At 41.8% G+C, this 21,481-nt stretch overlaps 1 protein-coding gene across 1 annotated transcript in view; it reads right to left on the minus strand.

The window, feature by feature from the left end:
• Nucleotides 1-3,225: 3,225 nt before the first annotated feature.
• The window catches only part of MOGAT2 (monoacylglycerol O-acyltransferase 2), a 38,014-nt gene continuing 19,758 nt past the window's right edge, over nucleotides 3,226-21,481 (minus strand). The window contains exons 3-6 of the mRNA XM_027848273.1: nucleotides 13,169-13,373; nucleotides 9,265-9,439; nucleotides 8,598-8,797; nucleotides 3,226-4,034 (exon numbers count right to left, since the gene is read on the minus strand). Coding sequence (XP_027704074.1) covers nucleotides 3,880-4,034; nucleotides 8,598-8,797; nucleotides 9,265-9,439; nucleotides 13,169-13,373 — 735 coding nt within the window. The 3' untranslated portion in view covers nucleotides 3,226-3,879. The remainder of the gene's footprint in view (nucleotides 4,035-8,597; nucleotides 8,798-9,264; nucleotides 9,440-13,168; nucleotides 13,374-21,481) is intronic.

Here is a 21,481-nt window from a genome sequence, read left to right on the forward strand (position 1 = left end):
CCTCAGACACTTAACTAGCTGTGTCACTCTGGACAATTTGCCTCAGTTTCCTCATCTGTAAAAATGATCTGGAGAAAGACATGGCAAACCACTTCAGTATCTTTGCCAAGAAAACCCCAAGTAGGGTCACAAAGAGTTGGACACTACTGGAATGACCGAGCAACAACACCACCTATCTAACCAGTCCATAGATCCTCTTTGAAACTACCTCCTCCACCCATTCCTTTCTCTTCATTCCACCAGTTACCACCTCAGTCCAGGTCCTCATTTTCCTTATCAATTGATATCTTGGTCATCAAAACAACCAGCATCCACTTCCAAGGTTACCTTGGTAAGACATCACTATTTGCTTATGCTGAATAATCCAGGTCCCCAAAATGTCAATGATTCCTTTCTGCCTCCTGGATAAAGTTTGAGCTCCAGCTGGTTCCCTGAAACAGATGGATTCAGAGACGGCTGGGATAAGAGAAGACTGAACTTGACTGTCTTAATGCCATGCCCACAGTGCTAGTCAGAGAGAAAGTAGAAGGACCTTAGATGAACTCATAGGATTGTGGGTTTTAAGGGCCTAAGAAACATAGGCCTAAGAGAGAGGGGTAAGATGGGGCCTACGAGATAATCTAGAGAAGAGGTTTTCACCCTTTTTTATTTCTTGGACCCCTTTGGCATTTGGGTAAAGCCTATGGCCCCCCTCTCAAAATAATGCTTTTAAATATATAAAATACATGGGATTACAAAGAAAACCAATTATATTGAAATAGATATAATTTTTTCTTATCCAGCTTCATGGACACTCTGAAATCTGTCTATGGATTCCTTGGGAGGGAACTGTGGACCTCAAGTTAAGAATCCTATCTAGTCTAACCCTTTCGCTTTACAAATGAGGAAACTGAGGCCCAGAGAAGGGAAGAGTCCATGGTCATACAGGTAGTAAATTCATGGAATTTGTATTTTATCCATTCTCAAAGCCTTTTCAGGGGGAGGACAGTTTCTTGTACTCTTGTGTGGCAATGGGACTAGAAATGTTCACATCCTACAGTTTGTTTTTTTCCTTTCTTTTTTTTTTGGTTAGGCAATGGGGTTAAGTGACTTGCCCAGGGTCACACAGCTAGTAAGTGTTATGTGTCTGAGACTGGATTTGAACTTGGGTCCTCCTGAATCCAAGGCTAGTGCTCTATCCACTGCGCCACCTACCTGCCCCCACATCCTACAGTTTGAAGATAGAGAAAGGAAGGTGATTGGGCAGGGGATGGGCTTTGGAGGTCTCATCCCAAACTTGACATCCAACACTGGATGTTTTTTGCAGCTTCCCTTCCCACTCCCCTAGTCTAGGTCTGGGTACTCAAGTTTCTCTTTTGCCCCACCTCTGACAGGGAAGAAAAGATTCCTGGATCTCAAGTTCAAGGAGAAATGCCTGAGGCAATGCAGGAACAGAGAACTAGAAGGAATATTAGAGGCTAATGAGACTATTCTATTCCTTTCACAATGAGGAAACTAAGGCCAAGAGAGGTCAAGAAACTTGCCTAGAGTCACACAACTATTAAGTGTCTGAGACAGGATTTGAACACAGGTCTTCTTGATTCGAAGTCCAATACCCAATATCGCCTTTCAAAGGAACCAAAGTAAAAATGGGAACCCATGATTTACATTGCTGAGTGATAATTAGGCCAGGCAACTGGGACTTTGCCTCAGGGCAGCAAAATTTTGAAGGAACAAATATGCAAAGGACATCATGTGAAATGCCAGGGGGGATGAATCAATGGCTAGAATTAAAGTCACTGGGAGGAATACCAACAATCTCAGACCTGCAGATGATACCACTCAGATGGCAGAAAGTGAAAAAGAATTAAGAAGCTTCTTGATGAGGGTGAAAGAGGAGAGTGTAAAAACTGCCTTGAGGATTAACATAAAAAAACAAAGATCATGGCAACTGGTCCCATCACTTCCTGGCAAATAGAGGGAGAAAAAATGGAATTAGTGCTGAATTTTATATTCTTGGGCTCAAAGATCACTGCAGATGGTGAGTGCAATCATGAAATGAAAAGTTGAAAGCTATGGCAAATCTGGACAGCATACTAAAAAGCAGAGATGTCACTTTGCCAACAAAAGTCTATATGGTCAAAGCTATAGTTTTTCCAGCAACAATGAATGGCTGTGAGAGTTGGACTATAAGGAAAACTTAGTGCTGCAAAATAGATACTTTTGAATTGAGGTGCTGGAGAAGACTTTTGAGAGTTCCTTGGACAGCAAGATCAAATCAGTTAATACTTAAAGAAATTAATTCAGGCTGTTTACTGGAAGGTCAAATACTGAAGCTTAAATGCTTTGGCCACATAATGAGAAGACAGTACTCATTGGAAAAGACCCTGATGTTGGAAAAGGTTGAAGGCAAAAGGAAAAGGGCATGGCAGAAGATGAGATGGATAGGTAGTGTCATGGAAGAAATGAAATTGAGCTTGGACAGACTTCAAGAGATAGTATATGATAGAAGGGCTTTGTGTGCTATGGTCCATGAAATCACAAAGAGTTAGACATAAATGAAAAACAACAACTTTCTTTCAGCCCCTAGATGCCTAGGGGTAGAGTAGCTAGTGGTAGTGGGGAGAAGGCCCTACAGTACCTCATCTTTCATCATTCAACACAAGAGCTTCAGAGTTAGCGAAGTAATCCTCCTTCTGTAGTAATGAAACTGTGAGTGTGGCTGAAGGCATCTGACTCAACCCTATAATTAGTAATTAAATCCTTTATTCCATTCCCATTCAAACAAAGATTTTTAAAACAAAATTTTTATTGATTTATTTTTTGTCTTCACATTGTCTGAATTTTCCCCGGAATCCTTATCTCCCTTCCTACCTCCCAGAGAGCCATCCCATATAACAAAAGATTTCTTTAAAAAGAAAATGAAGATGAGAAAAAAAATAGAAAAAACCAACACTTTGAAAACTCTGCCAATAGATGCAATATGCCATACCCATGCCCCACCACCACCCTCTCCTACAAAAGAGTGGAGGTGGGGTCTTTTCATAGCTCTTTGGGGTTAAGCTCATTGTTTGTATTTTGCAACTTTCAGTTTTGATTGGTTTGTGATTGTTCTTTCTATTTGCATTGTTGTAGTTACTGTGAATATTGTTTTCCTGGGTCTGCTTACTTCACTCTGCATCAGTTTGTGTAGATCTTTCCATGCTTCTCTGTATTCATGACACATATAATTTATTACAGCATAGTAATATTCCATTACATTCATGGACCGTAGTTTGTTTAGCCATTCCCCAGCAGATGGGCAGCTACTTTGTTTTTAGTTCTCTGCTAACAAAAAAGTGCTGCCATCAATACTTTGGTGTATCTGGTGCCTTTCTTTTTATCAATGCCCTCCTCGGGATATATGACTAGCAGCAGAATTTTCTAGAACCAAGGGCATGAACATTTTAGCCCTTTATTTGAATGATTTCAGATTGCTTTCCAAAATAGTTGTACTAATCTGCAGTTTTCCCAACAACACGTTCATGTGCTTACCTTTCCATAACCCCTCAATTGAAGCTTTCTTAATTACTTTTGACATTTTTTCATATCATGAATTATGGAGCAGCTAAGTAGGTCAATGCATACAGTGTTGCCTTTGGAGTTGAGAAGACCTTAGTTCGAATCCTGTTTCTGACTCTTATTAGATGTGTGACCTTGGGAAAGTCACTTCACGTCTCTGGGCCTCCATTTCCTCATGTGTAAAATAAGGGGTTGGACTCTATATCCTCTAAGTATGAATAAGATGGATAGGAATTGTTTCTTCTGCTGCTATAGGCACCACGGTTGCTAGTCAAGGCTTCATTGTCTTGTGATGTCACCCAAGGACAGGGCAGAGGGGGAGCATGGGAGGTGGCGGGCTCATCGGAACTCCAGGTGCTGCTCTGGGGGGATGTTGTATTTGATCTTGTGGGCTTCAAAGAGGTTGCACAGTTCTGTCATGTAACGCTGGTGCAGACGGTCCACGTCTTCTTGGGATGGGTTGATATTTTGCTCCACCTTGATGGGTTTCCCCACTGGGAGATACAAAGCAGAGGGAGAGGGTGAGAGGACATATGTACTTCCCCCCTCCCCCAACAAACAGAGATCCAATGAATGGGCAAATTCTTGGGCCTAAACTGACACTCACACCAACAATCATATACGACATCCTGGGCTAATAATACACAAGGTCTCAGTTTCTCTGCCTGTCAAATGGGATTCATCCAGTGACGTGTTGTCTTTGAAGCATTTCTAAGCACCATGAATGCTCAGGCTCTTAAGGTTAGGGCTACTGGATGCCTAGGGTTTGAATGGGCATTGGTAATAGAGAGAAGGGGCAGCTAGGTGGTGCCACAGTGCACAGAGCACTGGGTATGGAGTCAGAATGACACATCTTCCTGAGTTCAAATCCAGTCTCAGACACTTACTGGGTGACCCTGGGCAAGTCACTTAACCCTTTTTGCCTTAGTTTCTCATTTGTAAAATGAAATGGAGAAACAAATGGCAAACTTCTCCAGTATCTTTGCTGAGAAAATCCCAAAAGGGGTCACAGAGAGTTGGGCATGACTGAAATGACAACAACAATAACAGAGAGGTCCAGAGGAGAGAATTCACCACTGTTACCATTTAACCCAATAGCTTCAGAGTCAGTGATGCAATCTCCTGCTGAAATGAAGGCCACATATCATAACGCCATATATTTTAAAGCTAGAAGAGACCTTACAGGCCAGTGAGTCCAAGGCCCTTATTTTACAGACAAGGAAACTGAGGCCCAGAGAGGCTAAGGAACTTGTCCAGGGTCAAAAATATCTGAGGCAATATTAGAATCCATCTTCCCGATTCCAAGTCTAGTACCCTATCCACCACTCCTACCTGGCTCAAGCCACTGACTCTTATAGGTAAAGCTTCTGGGCCTCATCTTGCCAGGGCTCAGGCCACCATGCAGCTTCTCACATTTTCTTCCCCTAGATATATTTGTCTTCTTCCATTAGAATGTAAACTCCTTGAGGGTAAGGACTGTCTTGTTTGCTTGTACTTGTATCCTCAATGATTAGTATAGTGCCTAGTAAGCGATTAGGAAATGCCCTCTGGGGCCAGCTAAGTTGCACAATGGATAGAGCGCTGGCCCTGGAGTCAGAAGGACCTGAGTTCAAATTTGACCTCATACACTTGACACTTACTAGCTGTGTGACCCTGGGCAAGTCACTTTACCCCATTGCCTAGCCAAAATAAATAAATAAATAAATTCTCTGTGTCTCTGTCTCTGCCTTTGTCTTTGTTTCCATGTCTCTCCATCTCCCTATCCCTGTCTAAAGTTTGCAAAGCACTTTATAAATGTTATATCTTTTTGTCCTCACAACAACCTTGGAAGGTAGATGCTATTGTTATACCCATTTTGCATAAGAAGATAATTGAGGCAGAAGGTTGTCACTAGCCCAGTGTCACATGGCTATGTTTTTGAAGTCATATTTGAACTCAGGTCTTCCTGACTTCAGGTCCACCATTTTATTGACCTCTATTGCCTGTGTGCCACCTAACTCTTCTCTCTCTCTCTCTCTCTCTCTCTCTCTCTCTCTCTCTCTTCTTTTGGCATAATAATAATAACTAAAATTTCTATAACACTTTAAAGTTTGCAAAGTGTTTTATGTTATATATTTTTATCCTCACAGCAACCCTGAAAAGTAGATGCTACTGTTATATCCATTTTACATATAAGGATAATTGAGATAGACAGAGATTATCACTTACCCAGGGTCACACAGCTATTTGGTTCTGAAACCAAATTTGAACTCAAATCTTCCTGACTCTAGTTCTAGCATTCTATCCACTTTATTCCTATGTGCCACCTAATTCCATGTCCCCCTCTCTGCATGAGGTTAGTAGTGCAAAGATTACAATTTCCACTTCACAGATAAGGAAATTGAGGCTCAGTGATGTTGACTGACCCTCCCAAGGTCTATCTAGCAAATGCTGAAGGCAAAAGTATTAATAATGGTGACAACAATAATGATGATAATAGTCTGGTAGATTCCACTAAGCTGGAAAGACTTTGAGTATAGGTCTACTGCTAAGCACCAGCCTAGGGAAATGGGGAGGGCCTTATCACCAGGGGATCAAGATTTTCAGCCACAACAACTCATTAAATAAATAGTCTACCAAAGTTCAGAAGAGCCACAACCTTTATGCGTACAGAGAGGACCCACACGGATATTTTTGAGGTATTAAAGTATAATGATAAAAACGATCATTGTAATGATAATAAACTACTCTATAATTTAATATAGTAACACCTCCTTTTCCAGAAATCAGTTATCTAGCAACCTTTCCTCATCAGAAAACAGCCAAGAACCAAGCATGAAACAAATACAACCTCTGAACAGCCAAAACAACTGTCATAAAGCCCAGTGCATGTTCTTTCCTCATCAGACAGGGCTTTAGCCATCTCTCAGCGCCAATTAACTGTTAATTTGCACGTAATGATGACAAAGCTTGGTGAGCATCAGAGTGCTGTAGCAGGGCTGGAGGTTCAAGGACTTGGATGACAATCCCGGCTTTCTGATTTCGTAATTACTGCGGGAACCTCATTTGACTTAACTATGAAAAGGAGGTTGGAGTAATTGATCTCTAAGGTACCTTCCAGTTCTATTTCTGATTTTCTGTACTTCTAAATTCTACCTCCTGCTATCTCATCCTGGAATTTCCCTTGAGTCTGGGGCCTACCCATACCCCTAGAACATGCTACCATCCTTGCTCACCCTGGGACATCCCTCTTCAAGGCTTGCCCCCCTGCCCCCAGCAGTGAGTGCCTCCCGGAAGCTCCATTTTGTGAAGGGCCACGAGGGCCTTCCTTCATTCCCCTCCTTTTCTCGGTTCCTGGCTTTCTGGACTCCAAAAGAGCTGTCAAACTCTTCCTCCCCACTCTTGCTTTTAGCTCCCTTTCGTGAGTTGTTGGGTAGGAAGTTTTTCTTGACATCAAATTTGAATTTGTTTTTCTGCAACTAAAACTTTTAGGGCCAAGGAGAAAAGATCTTGTCCTTTTTTTGGCAAGGCAATGGGGTTAAGTGACTTGCCCAGGGTCACACAGCTAGTAAGTGTCAAGTGTTTGGTCTGAGGCCAGATTTGAACTCAGGTCCTCCTGACTCCAGGGCTGGCACTCTATCCACTGCGCCACCTAGCCGCCCCGATCTTATCCTTTTTCCGCAGAATAGCTCTTGATCCTTGAAGCCAGCAATCATGTTTCTCCTCCAATCTTTTCTTCTCCTGGCTACACATTCTCAATTCCTTCAATTAATTTTCACATGATCTCATCTTCCATCCTCTCACTATCTTTCTTATCCTTTTCTGGATGCATTTCATTTTTTTGAGCCTCCTTAAAATATAGCCCCAGAACTGGATAAAATATTCCAGATGTGTCTAAGCAGAGCAACGTTCAGTGAGATTATCATCTCCCTTGTTGTAGACACTAAGCCTCTAAACCTGAGTTCAAATTCAGCCTTAGACACTTACTAGCTGTGTGACCCTGGGCAAGTCACTTCCACACTGTCTGCCTCAGTTTCCTCATCTGCAAAATGGGGTAATATCAGTTCCCAGCCCCCTGAGAGGATCAAATGAGTTAATATTTGTAAAGTGTTTATGCCTGACTCACAGTAGGTACTATATTCATGCTAGTAATTATTATTGTTATTAATAATAACAATAACAAGGGCTCACATTTGAAGGTATTCTGTTACGATACTATAACAATAACTGACATTACTTAGCTCTTTAAGGTTTACAAAGTGCTTTCTTGTGGAAGAAGAAGATACATCCTAACCTGGGGCAGAACTAAGGATACTGAGGGAAGTACTTAGGAGAAAACACATGGCACAATGGAAAGCCTGTAGTCAGTGGACCAGGTCTGAACCCTGGTTCTGCCACTTCCCTCCTACATGATCTGAGAAAAGTCACTTTGCCTCTCTAGGCCGCAGTTTCCTCATCTGTAAAATGAAGGGATTGAACTAGATGATTTCTAAGGTCTCTTAGCGTAAATCTATGACACTATAAGTCTAACTTGCAGATAACTGTTTCCATGCCGCCGTATAAGGAAGAGAGGATTAACAACCAAGCCATCCCAAAGTACAATGGGCTGCCTTGGGGGGTAGTGAGCTGCCCATAACTGGAGATGTTCAAATGGAAGCTGGACGTCCATTTGTTGGGGATCCGTGTTTTGGGCTGGATGACCGTGAGGTTCCTTCTAACTTAGATACGCCATAAGTCCTTCTTTGTTGGTGCCTCACTCCAACCCAAACAGATGAAAAGAGCATTGCCATTTTGCTGTTTACTGCCTAGGTGAATTTGGGAAGAGTTGCTTTTGCTCTCTGGGCATCAGTTTTCTCATCAGCAAAATGAAAATGTTGGACTAAGTTTCCTTCTATGATTTTAGCACAGAACTTCTTTGCCTTTTGGCTTCCATGGAGGGGGATTTTAGAGACCAGCAGGGGAATGCGGCTGTACATGGGAGCTATGCTGGGACATAGGCAAGAACGGAGCCTAAAGAGTGGGACACTTAGGGCCCATCCCATGTCAGTCCCACATCCCTTGACCTCCTTGTAACTTACCCACAGTAGTGATTTGCTGCCGGTAAGGGAGCAGGCCAAAGTTGTACTGGAAGATCCCTCGGCCATGGAAAAGCGGGAGGGAGATGCCCATGACCTTCTGCAGTTTCTCCTGGATCCAGCGTAGCCAGGACCCCTGGGGATTGTTAACTTGGTCAAAGAGTTCATTCTCCCCAAAGGAGAATATCGGCACTAGAGCTGCCCTGGAAAGACGGAGAGGAGATGAGGCAGAGGTGAGACAAATGCTCATGCCTGGGGTGCTCAGATGCAGGGTGGACAGGGGTCCTGGGTTCAGCACCGAGGCTCCTTCTCCAGGAGCTCTGGTCAACAGCCATTGAACAGTGCTGAGGAAAGCTGAGGCCACAATCCCTGATACCATCTTTACAGAGCAGGCCTCAGCCCTTAATCTGCCAAGTTCCCCTCAGGTACCCACAACCTCACAGAATCTTAAGAGTTAAAAGATGTTTTAAAGACCACTTAGTCCTGAACAGGAATCAGTGCTAGGCACTGGGGATAAAAAAAAAAAACCAACACTAATAAGGAAGAGATAGCTATATTGTCATAGGACTGAAAGTCTTCTCTTTAAAGTGTAATTTCTTTTGGCATCTCAACACCAGAATAGAAGACATATTGGTCTTAGAGTAACTAAAAAACTAAGAATGGGCCTTACCCATGAAGCAAAGCAAGTTTAATAAATCCTTTCCGGTTCCTCAGTAGTAGTGTGTAGCTTCCAGGACGAGCATCCAGGGCCTCCTGGGACCCTCCCACAATGACCACCAGCAAGTTTCCACCTTTCTTCTTACTCAGCAGGTACGAGACACACTCCTTCTCTGATGTGACTAGACCTGATGGAGGTCGGGGTTAGGGAACAGAGAGGGAGACAAAGGCACCAGGTCTTGCATGATGGTGACACCCACATGAGAATGTCTCGTGATACCCAATGAGAATACGGCCCTCCTTGTCCCCTTGAGGGAGTTGCAAATCAGGAAGGGACACAGCATCCTTGAGGTCCCAGGTCAGTCAGTACATGGGAAGGCAACTGAAAAGGGGAGTTTATGGTGTGTTCCAGAACAAGTATTATAATACATCTTCATGCTCCAAAGGTCATCAAGGTGTAGTGGAAACAATAATGGACTTGTAGTCAGGAGACCCAGGTTCGAATCCCAACTCTGAAACTTACTACCTGGGTAGCTATGGATATACCATTTTCTCTCTCTTAGCCTTAGTTTCCTTTTCTGTAAAAGGGGGACACTTGCATGACTTTCTTTATAGGGATGTTCCTTATAATGCATTGAATACTTTAAGTGGTTATAGAAGTGCAAGTTATTCATATCATCAATCTTTCTCATGACGCCTCTAAATAGACCCCTTATGCTAGCAAAGAATAGTTGTTTTCTGTTCCTGCTGACCTATTCCATGGTCTGTGCCTTTGCATTTACTATTCTTGTCATCTAGAAAACTCTCTTCGTCCTCCTCAGTGATCTACATTATTTACCCACTGCCAAACTTACCTCCCTGAGGAAGCTGTCTGGTATCATACCCCCAAGTAATTCATTCTTCCACTCAGAGCATGCCCCGGTGCTTACATACTCAATTTATATTTTGTCTGTGTCAAACTGTCAATATGTATTCTGGAAAAAGTTTCCTCTTTGTCATTTCTTTGTTTGTGACACCACCTAGGGCATCCCAGGGAGAGGACCATATCTGCCCAGACTTGGAGCTCCTCAAAGGCAGAGACCACGTCTCTCCCATCACAACTGGGTCTTTGTGTGTGGGATCTCTATCACTCATTGTAAGATCAAAAGGATTTAGGGTTAGAAGGAATTTCAGATATCATCTAGTTCAATCAACTTATTTACAGATAACGAAACTGAGTCCCAGAGACAGATAGAAACTCTCTTAGAGTTACATAGCTAGTAAGGAGACCAGAAGGACTCAAACCTGAGTCTGGTACTTCTGCTACACAACACAGATTGGGAGAAAGGACCATGTCTCTCTTCTATGAAAGTGGAAATTCCTCAAAGGCTGTATTCTCTTTCTTCCATATAAATCTTTAAGAGAGTTTGGTGCAGTGGAAACAGCATTGAATTTGAAATCAGAAGAGCTGGGTCACAGAAGAATCTCTGCTCTGCTACTCAATATCTTTGTAAACTCATCTGAATCAAAACCCTTCTCTTGGCCTCAGTTTTCTCATTTGCAAACTGGGAGGGTAAAACAGATGAGGAGCTTCTATCTTTAAGTCTTATGATCGCTGAAAGTCATTCTAACTTTGTCTTAGGCCCTTTTCTCTTCTTCTCCTATACTATTTCACTTGGTGATTTCATCAGCTCTCATGGATTCAATTATCATCTCTATGCAGATAATTTTCAGATCTATTTATCTATCCCTAGCCTCTTTCATTAGGTCTGATTTGAATCTCCAACTCCCTATTGGACTGGATGTCCCATACACATTTTAAAGTCAGCTTGTCCAAAACTAAACTCATTATCTTTTCCCCCAAACCCTCCTCTCTTCCTAACTTCCCTGCAGCTGTCAACGGCCCCACCATCCTCTTAGTCCAGGGGTGGGGAACCTTTGGCCTTGAGGCCACACGTAGCCTTCTAGATCCTCACATGTGGCCCTTTGACTGAATCCAAACCTCACAGAGCTGTGGCCTTGAGGCCACATGTGGACCTCTAGATCCTTAAGTGCAGCCCTTTGAGTGAACAATTTAACAGGACAAATGTGAAGTTTGGATTCAGTCAAAGGGCTGCACTTGAGGATCTAGAGGGCCATATGTGGCCTCGAGGCTGCAGGTTCCCCACCCCTGTCCTAGTTATCCAGGCTGGAAACCTAGGTGTCATCCCTGACCCCTCACTCTCCCTTTCACACCCTTAACCAATCCATTGCATATCCGCCATTCTCACCTTTGTAGCCTCTCTAGTACATGTCCCCTTCCCTCCCCTGAAAGTGACCCCTCCTTGGTGTAGGCCCTCATCACCTCATTATTGGATTATTGCAGTAGCCTGCTGGCTACTCTCCCTGTTTCAAGTCTCTCCCCAATCTTGTACTCCTCTGTCAGTGATCTTCCTAAAGTACAGGACTGCCCACATCACTCTCCTTACTCAACATATTCCAGTGACCCCCTGTTACCTCCAGGACCAAATGGAAAATCCTGTTTGGTTTTCAAAGTCCTTTGAAACCTGTTCCTTGTCTACCGTTAGTCACCTCCACAGAAGCTAGGTTCCTTGCTGTTCTTTGCATAAGACACTCCATATCCTGACCTCAGGCATTTCCACTGGCTGTCCCACATGCCTGGAATGTATCCTTTCCTTCTTTCTTTTTTTTTTATTAATTTATTTTGCTTATCAACAATCACTTCCATGAGCTTTTGAGTTTTAAATTTTTCTCCCCCTCCCTCCCCGCCTTCCTTCCTAAAATGGCACACAACCTGATATAGGCTATACATATAGAATGTACCCTTTCTTCTTCTTCTTCCTTTTTTTTTTTTTGCAGATAACAACTCTTTATTCTATTAATCATACAAAACTATTGACCAGTGGTAGTACTTTAATTTACAAATGGCCATTAACAAGATATTTAACTTGGGTTTACACTTAGTACGCCATACAGTGAAAACTCCAACTGAATTTTTGTGGCTCATTATCTTGAATGTTACATTACATTTTTTTTAAAGTAACTTTCTCAATAATGTGACACCAAAATAATTTTACAGGATAGATGCAGAAACATGAGATAATTTTTCTAAATAAATGTTTTAGGAAGAACAGAATGTATCCTTTCTTGACTCAGCCTCCTGGCTTCTTCCTTCCAGGCTTAGTTAAAATCCCACTATCTGCTTAGTGTAAGTGCCTTCTAGGGGTGTGCTGGAGACAAATCAAACTGGTTCCTGAAAGCTAGGCAAATATTTATGAGCACACATCTGGGCCCACCTTCCCTTAGAAATTACTTCCAAGTTATCGTGTATATATCTGGTTCATACCAAGTTGTTTGCTTCTTGTCTCCTCCGTTAGATTGTAAGCTCCTTGAGGGGAGGGACTGTTTTTGCCTTTTTTTTGTATCCCAAGCACTTAGCACAATTCCTGGAATGTAGTAAATGCTTAACAAATGAAACTTCTAACAGTTTCATAGATTTAGAGCTGGAAATTACCTCAGAAGTCAACTAGTCCAAACCCTTTATTTTACAGAGGAAACTGAGGCTAGAGAGTTAAATGACCTCCCTAAGGAAATATAGTTAGTAAATGGCTGAGTCAGAACTTGAACCTGGGTCCCCTAATTCCATCCTATGATCCAGTGATCAGTATTTCCGACTCTGGCAGTTTAGGTTCAATGTCTCCCAACACTTATTACTGAAATCTCTCCCCTCCCCCCACCCCAATCTAACCAAAATCTCTCTTACTTCATATCAGAGGCCATTGCCTTGGTAGAGGGACAAGTACTATTGGCTGGTCTCTTTTAACGAGTCTTTCTATCTTTGTGAACCAATTCCCACCACTGTGCAGAGACATCCTCCTTCACAAATCAGGTATGGGTAGGGACTGGCAATGGGGAAATGGGTAGGGGAAGAAACATACCTCCAGTCATGATATAATCCCTGAAGAGGGGAATTCGGAACCACAAAGTCAGCATCATCAGATGGGAGCGGATCCCAGGAAACACAGAAGAAAAACTGGTGCCTTCTGTACAAAAGTTGGTAAAGGCTCCAGCAGCCAGAACGCCATGTGGGTGGAAGCCAGCAATATAGTTCTGGGTTGGGTCCAACTCTGCTGTCTTGATGAGCTAGGGAGACACCAACCATTGGAGCAGTAAGCACCTTCTCCATCTCAATGGTTTTAGAAACTTAATGTTACAGAATCTCCCAGGAATGGTTAGTGAATCCTGCCTTAAGAAAACCTGACATATATAAAAATTTGAACTTGGAAAACATCTGTGAAGAGATGATTATCTATAAAATGAGTACCATGCCCAGTTTGGCATCCTTTGGTACATTTTTATGTTCATTACAGCTCTACTCAGTTGCTAGTGGTGTAGACGAGACCTTGGGTTCTTGAAGACAATTCAGTTTACTTGTCTTCCATCCATCTTATTTCAGTTCAGTTCAGGAAGCTTTTATCAGACACCTGATATATGTGGGGTTCTGTGCAGGGTCCTAGGGATACAAAGATAGAAATCAATACCATTCCTGCCCTCGGGGAGCTTACACACTTCTGGGGGCAGGGATACAACATTTAAGTAGATGGACACAATATGAATTTAAGGAGGGAGAGAGAAGCAACAACTAGGGGAATCGGGGAAACCTTCACGTGAGAGGTAGCGTGTGAGCTGAGTCATGAAGGAAGCGAGGGATTCCAAGAAGCAGGGGTAAGGAGTGGGAGCATTCTAGACACGCAGGACAGCCTGTGAAAAGGGATGAAAATGGGAGATGGAATGCTAGACTGGGGAATAACAAGTGGGCCAGTTCAGCTAGAATGCAGAATGTGTGGAAGACAGTAATGTAAAATAGTTCTAGAAAGATAGGTTGGACATTGTGCGATGATCAACTATGACAGACTTAGCTCTTCTCAGCAATGCAATGATACAAGGCAGTTCCAAAAGACTCGTGATGGAAAATGCTAACCACATCCAGAGAAAGAACTATGGAATCTGAATGCAGAATGCAGCATATTATTTTCACCTTTTTTTTTTTTGGTTTGTTTTTTCTTTCTTGTGGTTTTTCCCTTTTGTTCTGATTCTTGTTTCACAGCATGACTAATGTGGAAATATGTTTCCATGATTGCACATGTATAACCTATATAAAATTGCTTGCTATCTTGGGGAGGGTGGAGGGGAGAGAGGAAGGGAGGGAGAAAATTTGGAGCTCAAAATTTTACAAAAATGAATGTTGAAAACTATCTTTACATGTAATTGGAAAAAATACTATTATGAAAAAAAAGAGAGAGGTTAGAAGCAGAAAGAATGTGAAGGGCTTTCAATGCCAAGCTGAGGACTTTGTAGCTTTTCTTTTAGGCAATAGGGAGCAAGTGAAGATTTTTAACTAGGGGGAGAGACATTGTTAGACCCATGGTTTCAACGTATCATTTTGGTAGCTGTGTGGAGAACAGTGTTGCTCAAACATCAATGCCTTTCCTGACTCCTCCAACAGCAGATGCCCTCCTTCCCTAATTATTTTGTATTTGTGTTATATCCATTTATTCTATATATGCTTATTATACATGGATATGTTGTCTTTCCCAATGGAATATAAACACCTTGAGGGGAGGCATTGTTTTATTTTTGTCTTTGTATCATCAGTGCTAGGTACAGTGCTTAACACATAGCAGATGATTAATATATTCTCCTGACTCATTTCATTTATTGATAAATTTGAGAAGGGAGAGATTAAAAACAGGGAGAACAGTTGGGAGCCTAGTGAGATAGTCCAGGTGAGAAGTAAAGAGGCCTGGAATTAGGATGGTTTGTGTGTGAATGGAGAAGAAAGGAGAGATGTGAGAGACACTGTGAAGGAGATTCAGTAGGTTGGGACATTTGAGTGAATACTGGTCATGAGGGATGGGGAAGAGGTAAAGAGGAATAAGAGATTGGAAACTGGGGCGAACTGAAGGAGAAGGGTGCTCTCTTAGGAAGTTTGGCAGAGGAGGGAAGAGGAAAGATAAAGAATTCTATTTTGATTAGAAGTATAGATTGAAATAAGCATGAGATATGGGTTTTTGTTGTTAATAATATAAAATTGTTACAAAGGAGGGTTTCTATTTGGGGGAGATGTTGGGTTACGAAATAAAAAAGCATCAATAATTTTTAATGTGCAAATAAGAAAGCAAAAAGAGGAGCAGAAGGAACACAAATAGGGCAATTTTGCAATTAACTTAAATCAAAGTTAATATATACTTATTTAAAAAACAAAATTGTCCATAATGGAAGTCCACAGTCTATTCTACAATCCTCTTTCTTATTTTTCTTTGTATATTGAAATGTTTGTAGTTTTTGATGATTAAGGTCACAATTAATAATAGTTTGATTTTGAACATGTTGAGTCAATTGTGCTTGCAGACTCTAAGCAGTGATGGGCTCCTCCAAACGAGAAAGGCTTTGAGAAGGTTCCCTGCGACAGTCTGTACCTGCCACCCAAGAGCCAGCCTAGCTGATCTCATCACTGGAAAACTGATCATGTGGTGAAAAAGATTTTGGCCACTGTGATCCATGACAAAGATAAAAAGACAGCACTGTCTGGGCAGACAGGGCTAATGAAGATGCAGTTTTTGGTGATCTCTAAACAGAAATTTAGATATTAATCGTATTAGTGTTAGTCTTTCAATGTCAGTTTTAGTGTTAGTTTTTCAATGACAAATAAGTTGCCATATTACTGGAAGAACATTCTTTTTTACATATATATATATATATATATATATATGTATGTATTTGAATTTTGGCTTCATTTCTGATCTCTGTCCCATTTCTCCACTACTCCACACACCTACATGCTTAACCCCATCCAACCTCCCAGGGAGCCTTATAAAAAGATAAAAAGAAAGAGAAAAAAACAGCAAAATTTATCAACCAACTGCCTATGTCCAACAGGCTATACAATATTCCATTCCAAATAGAACTGCAGATGGGACCAAACTCTCTTACCTCCTGTACTTCTATTCCTAAAAGGGTTGGTTCCCTACCCCCCAAAGGGTTATAAGAGGCTTAGACTCCCCCAAGAGGGAGAACTAGGAGAAACTGGTGGAAATTGAAGAGAGGTCGATTTTTGATCCATATAAGGAAAAGTTCTCCAAATGTTGAACAGGTTGCCCTGGAAGGCAGCAAGTTCCCTTCCATTGGAAGCCAATCAATCAACAAACATTTATTAAGTGCTTGCTCTGGGTCAGACACTGAGCTAAGATCCAGGGATGCAAAGATAACAGTGAACAGTCCCTAGTCTCAAGGAGCTTACATTCTATTGGGAGGGACCATATGTACAAAGAGGTATAGACACCACAGATACAAAGTGATTTTGAGGGGGAATGTCTTTGAGTGGAGGCTGGATAACCACTTGCTGGGAGACATCTTGGAGGGGAATTCTGTTCCAGTAGGAGGTGGGCTAGATGCCTTTTGAGTCGAAGCCCTTTCTAACTCATATTCTAAGATTCTAAGAATAACACCGTATCATACACCTTTTCATATTACTGCATATTGTATCTGTCAGGTAACAAGCATTTGTTAAGTGTTTTCTATTTGCCAGACGCTGTGCCAAGCATTGGAGCTTCAAAGAGAGGCACAAAACAGTCCCTGCTCTCAAGAAGTTGACAGTCTAATAGGGAAGATAATATGTATATATCAAGGTGTATATATATACATATATATATATATATGTATATATATAGTATATATACACACACATATATACATATATACATATATATACATTATATAAATATATATATTATATATATAGGATATATACGTAGAATAGATGGAAGGCAATCTGTGAGGAGAAGGCAGTATGAGCTGGGGGATTGAAGAAGGTAGGATTTCAGCTGAGTCTTGAAGGAAGCCAGGGAAGCTAAGAGGTGAAGAGGGAGAATATTCTAGGTGTGAAGGACAGTCAGAAAGAAGGCAGACAGATCGTATCACTTCTGTAGAGCTGGAAGGAACCTCAACAATATCCAACTCTCTTACTTTACAAATGAGGAAACTGAGGCCCAGGTAGCTTATGTGACTTGTCCAATGTCACACAAGTACTTATATCAGATGAGGCAATATATGTAAAACCCTTTACCAATCTTCAAACACTATGCACATTATATTCCAGTTATCTGTGATTTCAGGAGGCTGGGTCTTCCTTCTCCAGATGCAGACTGTAGCTGCCTATGCCTTAGTGTGGGGGGCCTGGAAACCTAGCTTACTAAACATTTGTTGATCTAAATGGAATTAATAGTTTGGTTTTCATTGACTACTGTGACAAAACAATAACAATCCCTCTCCCCAACCCCACAAAATTGTGCCCGTGCTAGCCACCCCTCTGGAGATGAGCCTCTCTGGTCCTTGGATGACTCAAGTGCATCCATCCTCAAGCCTGGACTTTAAACTTTACCAGCTTGGTAGATACAGAGTCACAGAATTTCAGAGCCAGAATGTATTTCAATGTATATAAACCAGTCAACAAGCATTTATTAAATGCCTACCATGTACCCAGCATTGTGCTACCTGCCCTGAAGGAGCTTACCCTCTATCTCTACTCCAGTATGTGTCAGAGGTGGTCAATCATCTAGCCTCTCCTTGAAAACCTCCAATGAGAGGGAAATCACTTTCTTCTGAGACAGCCCATTTTTGTATCTTTTCTTCTCTCCTACTAGACATTGGTTTTCATGAGATAGGGTGAAAGCCAGTCACAAAATGGAGTTGGTTTGGTGTGGGAATCAAGAGAGTCAATTGGATTCTATCTCATGAACACCAGCTCCATCTTGTGCTGCCATATGTATTCTTCTCCATCTTGTTTTTCTGCAAATCATCCATTGGAAAATAGATGGTATAAGCCATCTATTGTTTCATGAATGCAGGTGGATGCAATTAATCCACATCCCTCAATTCTGGGAAAAGAAAGATCTTTAAACTTACTTGCCACCTGTCCAACTTGACCAAGATTCACTCTTCCTCTCTCCCAACTTGGAAAGCCTCTAACCTTTCTTCCAATTAGAAATCAGGTTACCTCATTTTGTATCCTAGTTTGTATCCTACTAATTGTTTTCTTTTAATTAATTGATTATTATTTGATTAATTGTTTTTTAATACATGAAAACCCATCTCATTTTGTATTCAGGGTCTTTGGACTGACTGGAGAGTCTATTGACCCATTTATTATGCCTGTTTTGCTAATAAATCATACAGCTCAGATTGTGTTTCCTCAGTTTTTATTAATTATCTGCCTTATTTAGGATCATGGGATCATTGGTCTAGAGCAGGAAGGAACCCCACAGACGACATAGTCCAACTTCATTTTACAGATGAAGAAACTGAGTCACAGGAAGGTTAGTTAACTTGTCCAAGCTAACCTGCCATCATCAGGGGCAGGATTTGACTTGGGATCCTCTGACTCAGTGGAGTACCAAGGGAAGGTAATGGAGGTAGCCTGCCTTGGGTTCAGGCAATTAGGGGTTGTATCGAGGACAGCATCTCCAATGAAAGAGGAGAGTGTGTGGACAAAGAACCACCTTCTCAGCAGGATTGAATTGCCAAGACTGGGGCAAGGGCAGCCCTGGGCGGTGGGACCTGGATGAAGATGTGAGGATGGGCATCAGTCCATGGAGAAAGATGTTATGATGGGCAGTTCCCTGTAGCTTACAAGGACCTTCTTTGTTGAGGGAAGAAACCCAGGGGCATCACATTAATCTAGTTTAAAAGTATCAACCTATTATTTTTTCTCCTTTTTTGTACTGTAATATTTATTTTATTTTTAATTTTTTTATTGGCATGACTATAATGTTTAATAAAAGGAAACTTTCATTGTGTTTATTTTCTGAACATTGTTATTATTTGTTTCATTTCATGATTATTAACAAAAATAATTTTGTCATATAGACATGGAAATGTTAAAAAAAAAAAAAAAACTGGCCTGCTCTGTGTGTCAGATACACTAAGTATACCTCTGCTCTGATTCCAGAACCTGTATTCTTTCTTCCAGGTATATCTACTCCCTACATTTCTTGAATATTAGACCTTTATGAGAGAAATCTACTGCAAAGGGTTTCCCACCCACCCCAGTCAACTTTCTCTTCTAATTCCTGTTGCATTGTGTTTATTTATAAAAACTTTAATGTCATGTAATCAAAACTGTTCATTTCATCTCCTGTGATCATCTTTATCCTTTGTTAGGTCAAGAACCCTCCCCTTATCTATATCTGTGAAAAGTCTCTCTTTCCATTCTCCTCTAATTGCCTTATGAGATGACCTCTTACATCTTGGCCCTGCATCCATTTGGAGCTTACTGTATGTCAAGTGAGATAACATATGGAAAGCACTTTGCACACCTTGAAGCACTATATAAATGCTAGCTATTAGGATGATTGATGTTGATACTGATGTCCCACCTATTTTGCAGAAATAGAAATAAAACCCAGAATAGGGAGGTGATTTGCCTTCAATCATAGTTAGTAACTATAAGAGTTAGGATTTGAACTCCCCAAACTCCTGACTTCAAGTCTCATGCTCCTCCCACGAAACCAGAGTTCCTTTAAGTCTACATAGAGTACTCATCCCCTGAGATGGGTCCCGGGCTATATAGATCAACACAGGCTCAAGCTGGAATCTCTAAAGGACCCTGAGAGAAGTTCAGGGGCCCAACCCCTGCCCTTTCCTGTGACGACAGTTTTATGGACTGTAGCCATGGCTCCATAGAAATAACACAGAGCTAGAAGGGACCTTAGGGATCATTTAGTTCAACTCCATTTCACAGATGGGGAACCTGAGGCTCAGAATGATAATATGACTTGCTTATTGTCTTGAAGGTAGTAATTAGGACAGTCACAATTAGAGCCCAGGTTTTCTGACTCCTAACACAGAGCCATTCCCCCATTTCATCAAAGTATCTCATTCTTGGAAACCCTAACATAGCTGGCAGCTTCAAGTCTAACCCTGGGGGCAAGGGTAGGACCCTGATCCTCAGTGTGCTTTCCTGAGGCCAAAGATCATTTCTTCCATCTTATCTACCTTCTAGAAGTCAGAAACTTTGGACTTTCATTTACATAGGACAGTGCAAATTCCTTCAGAATTTGCTTAACAAGAGGAAAGGGAAGTTCCTTAGCTGGACTTCTGATGGGTTAGGCTTCAACAAAATCAGTAGTAACCTGCAAGGTGCAACTCCCACAGGTACTAGTCCCCAACAACTCCCTCTGGCCAATCATAGTACAGGAGCATTTAATCTTAGCAAGTCCCAGGCATATAAAACTAGAACTGTAAGTAAGAGGCCATCTGGTTACCCCATCTTTAAAAAATATTATTAATATCCTTTTATTTTTAAAAGACCTACATTTCGCAGTGTATCCCCTCTCCCTCTACTAGAGAACAAGCCCTTAAAAGAGGAGGAAAAAAACAACTAATTTAAATACACTAACCCACATATCAAAAAAGTCTGACATTATACGCAGTGCTCCATACCCATAGTCCCCACCCCCATACACATACCCTGCAAAGAAACAAGACCAACACCCTCATTTTACAGGGGAAACTGAGACCTAGAAAGGTTGGAAGAAGTTAGAAGAAGGCTCAAAAGACATATGGTCCAACTACACCTGTGTAGGAGACCTAACTACAAGATCCCTGACAAATGATCACCCAGGTTCTGAAGATCTCCATTGACAGAGATCTCACTACACAAAAAGAGTCAAACTCAGGGCCCTCTCTGAAGAATCCCGGATTTTGTCCACCTAAATGCACCCCAATACCAGCCTCCGAAGGGCTCTCCCAGAGACTGGAGTCCCAGGTAAAGCTAAATGCAGTATACATCCGCCCCTTGCTGGCCATTCTGTAGTACTGCCCTCATTGCTACCTGAACTGGGCTCAGGGAGTGATTTTGTGACGGACCTTCTCTGAATGCTCTCAGGATGTCCTAGAACCTTGTGTGCAAACTTGATTTGTCCAGACAGGATCCCAAAGCCTTATAGGATCAGCTCAGAGTCATCTGATCTTTATTTCTAGCCACCCTTTAACAGTGAAGTGCTCCCAGGCATGGCTCCTGTCCTGGTCTGAGGATGGAGGCCTGGTCCCTCACCTAAAAGAATGAGCCCTGCTGGATTTAGAGGGGCCTGGGTTCAAATCCTAGCTACATGGCCCCCAACTTCAGAAATGTCCTAGGGACAAATCGGCTTCCCTCTAGTCTCCAGGCTGGGAGAAAGGGACAGGCCAGATCA

This window comes from Vombatus ursinus, unplaced genomic scaffold, assembly GCF_900497805.2.
Source record: "Vombatus ursinus unplaced genomic scaffold, bare-nosed wombat genome assembly UNPS02005659.1, whole genome shotgun sequence".
Classification (NCBI taxonomy): domain Eukaryota; kingdom Metazoa; phylum Chordata; class Mammalia; order Diprotodontia; family Vombatidae; genus Vombatus; species Vombatus ursinus.